This window comes from Notothenia coriiceps, unplaced genomic scaffold (genome assembly GCF_000735185.1).
Source record: "Notothenia coriiceps isolate Sejong01 unplaced genomic scaffold, NC01 NC01_scaffold00037250, whole genome shotgun sequence".
NCBI classification, from domain to species: Eukaryota; Metazoa; Chordata; class Actinopteri; order Perciformes; family Nototheniidae; genus Notothenia; species Notothenia coriiceps.
Window position 1 is genome coordinate 10,611,551 of NW_011369951.1, and position 8,957 is coordinate 10,620,507.

Sequence of the window (8,957 nt, forward strand, 5' to 3'; positions counted from 1 at the left end):
AAGTCTTTGACAGCTGAACCATAAGGGCGCAGATGTCACTTAGATTATATTGTGAGCATGTTTCACAGCAGGACATGTGGCAGAGTGGACTGGTGGTGGTGCAGATGAAGTACATACCTGTAGGTGATGGACAGATCGATGCTTATCTGTCCTGCTGCCATTGTTAGATGTGTTATCCCAGTGGGAGAAAATGACATGAGCTATAAATCAAAAAAAGAAACGGAATGAAACTTAAGTACACAAAAGAAAGAACAGAAAACTTGCCAGAACCCAATCTTAAAGATGACTAGCTGTTATATTATATTAAGCACATGTCAACATTAATACATGATGACTTAAACAAGTCTCTGCTGGTTGCCTGGTAACTGTCAGTTTAACTTAAAGTCTGACATGTGGCCCTGACTTCAAATCAGTTTTTCATATAATTTATATAACGTGATAGTTACATCTTTAAGGTTGTGGTAGTTGGATTTTGTTACCTCGTACAGAGCCAGGCTAGCTATTTCCCCCTGTTTTCAGTCATTGTGCTAAGCTAAGCTAACCAGCTGCTTACTATAGTTCCCTCTTTGCGCACAGACATGATATTGCTATGAAGTGAATCAGCGTATTTTTTCAAATGTCCAACAAACAATTTCTTTGATCCGTTTGTACATTAATACACTGGCCACATCGTATGTATGGTCTCAGATCAGCTTATTGCCCTGTCAGTGAGATGTGTCGGTACAGAAATGCCATAGAGATAATTTAATTATAATAAAAGGTCTGTTTTATGTAACTGTCACAATAAAGACGACCACAGAGAATTAACACGTTTATTTTTCAACCGTAAAAACCACTCTGTCCGTGGTATGGTTTTATGATGTGTCTGCAGTTGAAGGATTATTTTAAATATGAAAAAACGCCACTGAAACACAACAGTAATGAAATCATGTCAAACGATTTGACTGCCGATACATTTACTAACCATTAAATCTCTTTCTCTCCTCTCAGGGTCCTCATGGTCCTTCAGGTCCTCAGGGTCTGGGCGGATCACGCGGTATCGTGGGTCTGCCCGGACAGCGTGGAGAGAGAGGGTTCCCCGGCCTGCCTGGACCTTCTGTGAGTAAAATACTGTTATTATTTATTATTATTAAATTGAATGTACAAATTAGGGCTGCAATTTAAACTTTTTTCATTTTCAATTTACTTTCGTTTTTTTTTGTACAATAAATTGATTACTTATTTCCTAATTTAATAGTGAGAAATGCCGTTCAATTTTTTAGAGCCCAATAACTATAAAACATATTTAATTTACAATATAAGAGCTTAGATAATTAATTGATTATCCAATACAATATTGAACCAAGCAACTTAATAGAGAGAATATTATAGAAATTGTTTTCATTGTAAAATAACCATTTCAGTTTTCAACAGAATTAAACTACTTCATTGTATGTATTGGCTGCCTGTCTTTGTATTGTGTGATTGGAAATTGGACACAATTTAATGGTCTTTTGATTGGTATATTCATTAAGTTTTAAAATAATAACTTTTGCCCAACACAATTATATAAAATATAGTAAAATGGAGCCAGTTGATCGGCTGGAACTCAGAAACCTTAAACTATAAGCCATGATCAGAATGAATCAGTGATATGACTATTACTGCAACGTTTCTTAGATGATGGGAAGATTACTAAACATTGGCTGTTCACTGCAGAGATGAAGTGTTCTTCTTTCACTGCTGCAAGTGACAGTCTGGTAGAGAGGCTGTTATATATATTCATGAACCTGCCCTTAGAGCACGGTGCCTAATGTGTTGTCACTCCGTCGAGTAGAAACACAGACAGGCTCTAGACCGTCAGGCTGCTGCGGTCTGATTGGATCACATTCACATCACGTCTCACATGAGAACAGCCAGGACTCTTCTCCTGGTGATCTGATCCATTTGATGCACAGTGTGACGAGAAGGCTCCCCTGCTTACACCTGTCACTGTTTGATATGTGACATGAGCTGTGTCCTGGATTTACAGCATCTCAGTGGTCACGTGCTTCATTATTCATCAGTAGACATGAAATGAACGCCAAGAAATGGTGATGCCAAAACTCACCCAGAGATGTTTCATAAGCTTTAGTATCAAAACTGGAGTTTGAACTGCAGACATAGTTCATGTAATGTTCTGTAGTTGCTTCAACTTTGGTCTCTTTGAAGAAGCAGATACTTACACCAGTATTTCAAGGATGAGGCAATATTGTGCTATGTTCTTCATCTTTAAATGTGATGATATCAGAAGTAATAATAATAATAACTGTATTATTATAGCACTTTTTTTGTACATCAAATGAAGCTCAAAGTGGTCTACATGATGGCATTTACAACAAAGTAGTAATAATAGTAGATATAAAATAAAAAACAATGTATTTCATTCAAATAGAATAAAAGATCCAACTAAAATAATAGGCAGATCATTCAAATGCTATTTCCTGGTGAGAATGTGTGGGTAAATGATATGAGAAATTGTATCCGTGGGTGATTAATAGTGTCTTATTATTTAACATGTATTTAAGTGGTAATAAATCCTCTTCTCTCTCTCAGGGTGAGCCCGGAAAGCAGGGAGCTGCTGGTGGCAGCGGAGACCGCGGACTCCCTGGACCTGTGGGACCCCCTGGCCTCACTGGACCTTCAGGAGAGCCTGGCAGAGAGGTCAGAGAGTGGGCAGATTGACATCTGCCACATTGTATTTAGTCTCTTTATATTCAATGATAGAAATTGCAGGATCTCTGTATGAAGGCCAATTTGATTAAAATGCACTGCTATTTGTAGCACGTTACATTAGCATTATGTTTACACCGTATTATCAGCGTGTTTCTTGGAGCGGGGCTCATTATGCAGCTGATCAGTATTCAATAGGCCATCTGGCTGGAGGTGGAAGCTATTAACACTCAATATTGTCATGTGACAGGGCAACTCTGGATCTGATGGACCTCCTGGTAGAGACGGTGCTACTGGAATGAAGGTGAGAAAAACACAATCACGCTACATAAGATACATTACGTCAGAAAGCTCTAGTCTATGTTGTCGGATGCTGGAGGGATTATGCTTGGATTCTTCATGTGTGAAATGTGAATTGCATTAATGATGGGAATAGATTTGTTCCCTAATTGGCTGACAGCACCACCTAATTCAAATCACGTATACCTGCTGGATGAATTTCCCCACTATGCTTAAATATAAGTGACTTATTTAATGAGATGAACTGATGAACGCTGATGTAATTGCATTTCTGAAACTGCATGTCCAATATGTGAATAGGTATTGCAACATGGGTCTGGCAATTCACCAGTATTGATGAAAAACGCATCATTTAATAAATGAAATATTGAAAAATAAGTTAATTTGATAATATTGTGTTAATTTTCCAGCACCCCCAAATAACTTTTGATTATTTCGATTCTCACTTACATCTCATACACAAACAAGTGTGATTCATTGGCCAGAAAAACACAAAGTGCACAAAATAAACATTTAGGATGAATTTAACTGACAGTTTTATTCCATTATTGTATTTGTCCTATTAATATATATAATAAACGTGATAATATTGTTATAGTGAATTATTTTGAACACAATATGTAGGGGAAATCTGATATCACAGCCCTATATTGCACATTTTATTCAAAATGGAAGGAGTTTGTCAATGATTTGACATTGAGTAAGAACACATAGCAAATTGGAACTTTTCACAAAATGTTGATCTCAACCTTTCTACATCCAGCTCAGCCTTTAGCTAGGCAGCAGTGATGTTAATGTGCAGTGTGTGTGTAGCTCTCCTCTCATGACTGACCCTCTGCTCTCTGTGCTGCAGGGTGAACGTGGTACCACTGGTCCTGCTGGAGCTCCAGGTGCTCCGGGCGCTACTGGTGCCACTGGCCCAGTCGGCCCCACCGGCAAACAGGGAGACCGCGGAGAGTCTGTGAGTAACTCCAACACCAGAGACATTGTCATTAAATACAAAATAAACATTGATGTGAAGTTTGTTTCTTATTATTAGGTAGACAGCAGGTATTATTTGTAAAAGGTTGAAATTAGCATATGGTCATAAAGGAGAGTAAGACCTATGGCTAATGTAATATCCTTGTATTTACACTTTTCTACGTATAATACATGAATATGTCCTTAAACACACCTTGTTGCAAATGTATCTTAATCCTATGTGACCTTAGGGCTATGTCTGTTACAGTATAGTACTGATCAAGCAATAAAGATGGATAATGGTACCATTTAATTTCAATATATGTTCATTAAGATACACGATTTGTTAACTGCCAGATCAAAAAACAACAATCCACAAACATTTAGAAAACATTATAACACCTATTAATATTAACAGATAATAACACAGTAATGGGAGGTGTTTGTTCAAAGCAGTGCTCTTGTGATTTAAGATGGTTCTGTGACATGCCCACCTTTGGTTTCCCTTCACAGGGTGCACAAGGACCTGCTGGCTCTTCAGGACCTGCTGGAGCCAGAGGAATGCCAGTATGTGTTTTTTTCAGTTTTGAGTTATTGATATAATAAAATCATTTTTTTCTGAGACAGTGTTTCTGTTTCTGCACAATACATTCTAATGCAACAGAAAAAACAAAAAGATTTCCTAATGAATATGTTGTCCACTTGTTCTCAGGGACCTCAAGGACCCCGTGGTGACAAGGGTGAGTCTGGAGAGAACGGTGAGCGAGGACAGAAGGGACACAGAGGTTTCACTGGTCTGCAGGGTCTGCCCGGACCTCCGGTAAGCATTCACACTGAATTTAAATCCATCTGCTTTCAGACCTTTGTGTTCAGGATATCTGCATTGTATACCACTTCAGCTAGATCATTCATTCTATTAATGCTGTGTGCGAATACAAAAGGATTTTAAAAGGCTTCGATTGAACATGATGAATGTTGCAGAAACCCTGATGTTTGAATTGTATCTGTTTAGGGTCAAAATGGAGACCAGGGAGCGACTGGAGTTAATGGACCTTCTGGACAAAGAGTGAGTACTGAAGCTATGAAAACACTTGGTGTTTGTTGAATTCCACTTTGAATGGAAAGAATAATGAGATTTGTTTCTTGACATGCAGTGTCTTTCATGCATACAATCAACATCTCTGTGTGTTTATAGGGACCACCTGGACCTGTCGGACCAAGTGGAAAGGATGGTGGAAACGGTATGCCAGGACCCATCGGACCCCCTGGACCTCGTGGTCGCGGTGGAGAGACCGGCCCCTCTGTGAGTAATCACAAGAACAGATCTTCTTCTTACCATGTATCAGGCTACAAATACTTAGCAAGAAACCATTTTTGTGATACTGTTACCCCTACAATACCCCTACCCTACAATATTGTGAATCATGTCATCTTGCAGTGCTGACCCCATCTCATACATGCCATGTGATGTGACCTGCTAATATACATATCTTAGTCATCTTTATAAACAGATCAAGTTGTTAATACAGTTAAAAACTTAATTAAAGAACAAATGAAAAAGGGGTTTTAAAAAGACTACTAAGATGTAGAAGGCGATCGAGTTGGCATCACTTGAGCTTGTTTGTGACAAAAGCAAACAGAACAGATTGCAGCCTTTTCTCCAAACATTGTGGTGATAGAAGAATAATCCACCATCTGTGACCAAGACAGATAATAATCCTTTCCATCTTTGTCATTTTCCTCTCAGGGTCCCGCTGGTAACACTGGACCCCCCGGTCTTCCTGGCCCCCCCGGCCCTGGCATCGACATGTCTGCTTTCGCTGGTCTGGGCCAGACTGAAAAGTCCCCCGATCCTCTCAGGTACATGAGGGCCGACCAGGCTTCCGGAAGCCTCCGTACGCACGACGCCGAGGTCGACGCCACTCTTAAATCTCTCAACAACCAGATCGAGAACATTCGCAGCCCCGAGGGATCCAGGAAGAACCCGGCCCGCACCTGCAGAGACCTGAAGCTCTGCCACCCCGACTGGAAGAGCGGTGAGTGACAGAGCCAGGGATTGGTCAAATTGGGATGAGATGATGAAAATGGCAGAAGTTAGGATACATTTTAAATTGGCAACAGTTCGGAGAAGTCAAAATGTAGGTTCATTATAGTTTGTGTAGTCTGGGTGTGTTTGAATTTGACTGATCCAGAGTCAATACATTTGTACGATAACATTTCTACTGTTATCAGCTTTTTAGCAAAGAGTAGGTTGTATGGAGCTGATTTTTTTTCTTTCCTGTAGGCGAGTACTGGATCGATCCCAATCAGGGATGCACCATCGACGCCATCAAGGTGTTCTGCAACATGGAGACAGGAGAGTCCTGCGTCAAGTCCAAGCCCGACAGCATCGCACGCAAGAACTGGTGGTCCAGCAAGAGCAAGGACCGCAAACACGTCTGGTTCGGAGAGACCATGAATGGAGGATCCCGCGTAAGTGCCACCAAGTTTTACATCTTCCTGCACATCAGCTGATCTCCAACTTCTCTCCCATTAGTACACAGTGTTCACAGACTGACTATTGAGGTCAGCTTTTGATTAGAATTAAGGCTCAAGTCTTTTGAATGAAAAGAAGTCTGAGAAAGATGGATGTTCATTTCCGCCTAATGACAGCTGGGATGAGTTATACCCCGTAGATGCATAGATAATGGGCACAGAGAACAGTTTCCTTAAACACTAAAACATGGTTATTCTTACGTGTTCAAGTAAAACAAAAATCACGCAATTGTGATGGAAACTTGTGAAACAATGGAGACAGGACTCAGAGTGACACGAGGAGAACACTGATGGTTTATTTGGAGCTTCGGCCGGAGAATTCACAAGACATGTTGTGTGCCACGAGTTGACACAACGGATGCCAAACCAATTCTGAAGATCTCTACCCCAGACCCATGTATTTAGCTGGTTCTGAGAGAATAATCAACATGCTGCATACCAATGTAAAGCGCTATAACATCTCTATCAGCTGACGCCAACAGGCAGGAACAGGGAGACAAAACACTGAGAGCACAGTACCCACGGCTACAGGTGCCTGAGCTCAGTGAGGTCATTACAAACTGATAAACTGGGTCAAAGTTATGGGCCTAGGAAAATATTTCCCCAACAGCAACAGCCTTAGTAACAGAGACCTTAGCTATGATTCTGACCTTCTCTTTCTTACCTGTGGCCCAATGCAGTTCAACTACGGTGATGACAGCCTTGCAGTCAACACTGCTGCCATTCAGATGACCTTCCTGAGACTGCTGTCCACCGAGGCGTCTCAGAGCCTCACCTACCACTGTAAGAACAGCGTGGCCTACCTGGACGCCTCCACGGGCAACCTGAAGAAGGCTTTGCTGCTGCAGGGCTCCAACGACGTGGAGATCAGAGCCGAGGGCAACAGCCGCTTCACTTACATCGTGATGGAGGACGGCTGCACGGTAAGATGGGACACATTCAACATGCACGCACAGGACACACAGTATTTAATGTAAAAATGATGTGCATGTACTGAATCCAAAACATTTATACGATTCGCTTTCCCTTCATGACAGATGGTAGGAATTGTCTCTCTTTCTCTCTGGTGTTCACTTGTGAGAATCTCATTTTGAAGAAGTCAAAGGTCTCTAACAGCCGCTGTGATTATTCTCTCCATACAGAAACACACAGGACAGTGGGGCAAGACAGTGATCGAGTACAGATCGCAGAAGACCTCTCGCCTGCCCATTGTAGACATTGCCCCCATGGATATTGGAGGATCAGACCAGGAGTTTGGAGTGGAAGTCGGTGCAGTCTGCTTCTTGTAAAGAACGAGGGAGCGATATGAAGAGAAAGAAGAAGTGGAAATTTGAACGGAATTAAAAAAAGAAAGAGGAGCACTTCAGAAAGGAGAGGAAAAGAAAAAATCAAGACACTAAAAATGGGACTTTTATAAAGTAAAAATTGCTTTTTTCCAAGTCGAACTCTCCGCAGGATATCTGCACTGAATGGCACTAGCAACTGTCATCTGTGATTCATCGCCCCCCCTCCTATGGACACTTCCAAAAAGCCCCCATTGCATCCTGGGTTTTGAAGCAGCTGCCCCCCCCCCGCCCCCCCCCCACACCACCTACCCCACCCCGTGAACAAGAAAGAGGAAGTATGAGGAGAAAACCAGGGAACTAGAGAGAGACAAAATGTGTTGGTGTTATTTATTTATTGTTTAGGTTTGGGTCCCAGGTGTGGTAGGACTGAGGTTGTTGCTAAGTAATAAAAGCCCACCATTTAAAAAGAAAAACATATCCACCAACCTCTCCTACTTCCTCTACTCTTTTCGAACCACCCCATTGCTCCTGTACCATATCCACTAAAGCATACATATCTCTTTGAAACCAAAAATGTAGCTACATAGAAAGTGCAGGTGTTCCTATTTCTACCACCAGTGTGTATCAGAAAGTTACTGTGTATTATAATAAAAATCAATGGTGCTATTGTTGTAAAACAGTCTGTATTTTTTTAAACAACCATATGTAGCGACTTGTATATATGTATATATATGTATATGTGAGTATACGTATATATACAGTTCCTCAGAGAGATCATTGGTGATGAATGTCCCTGCATCACCCCTAAACAAACGTGATGACCTTTTACTATCAAGGCCAATTGGAGTTAAAAACTGAATTAAATGTACTTTTTTAGTTTTGTTTTAATATTTTAAAGCTACCTCACACTAAAAAAACAAATCATACTGAGGCCTTCTCCCCTTAAGCTTCGCATTCACACCCCTGTATTGCCAAGGCACACAGGGGGATAGGGACACACCACACACACACACACACACACACACACACCACACACTACAACCACAGACACACACACACACGTACCCGGCTCGTCTCCCGGTGCGAGACACACTCCCCGACTACCCTCCTTCATCTCGCCCCCGCCCCAGTTCCCAGTGTTGTTTAATCCCCCCACCCACACCCCCCGTCGTCTACCCGGTAAAG

The 8,957-nt window shown here is 41.5% G+C and overlaps 1 protein-coding gene across 1 annotated transcript in view; it reads left to right on the top strand.

The window, feature by feature from the left end:
• The window catches only part of col2a1b (collagen, type II, alpha 1b), a 45,243-nt gene extending 36,503 nt beyond the window's left edge, over positions 1-8,740 (top strand). The window contains exons 43-54 of the mRNA XM_010796259.1: positions 991-1,098; positions 2,575-2,682; positions 2,942-2,995; positions 3,845-3,952; positions 4,465-4,518; positions 4,664-4,771; positions 4,964-5,017; positions 5,147-5,254; positions 5,699-5,987; positions 6,236-6,423; positions 7,167-7,409; positions 7,629-8,740. Of these exons, the coding sequence (XP_010794561.1) occupies positions 991-1,098; positions 2,575-2,682; positions 2,942-2,995; positions 3,845-3,952; positions 4,465-4,518; positions 4,664-4,771; positions 4,964-5,017; positions 5,147-5,254; positions 5,699-5,987; positions 6,236-6,423; positions 7,167-7,409; positions 7,629-7,775 (1,569 nt within the window). The 3' untranslated portion in view covers positions 7,776-8,740. The remainder of the gene's footprint in view (positions 1-990; positions 1,099-2,574; positions 2,683-2,941; positions 2,996-3,844; positions 3,953-4,464; positions 4,519-4,663; positions 4,772-4,963; positions 5,018-5,146; positions 5,255-5,698; positions 5,988-6,235; positions 6,424-7,166; positions 7,410-7,628) is intronic.
• Positions 8,741-8,957: the final 217 nt, after the last annotated feature.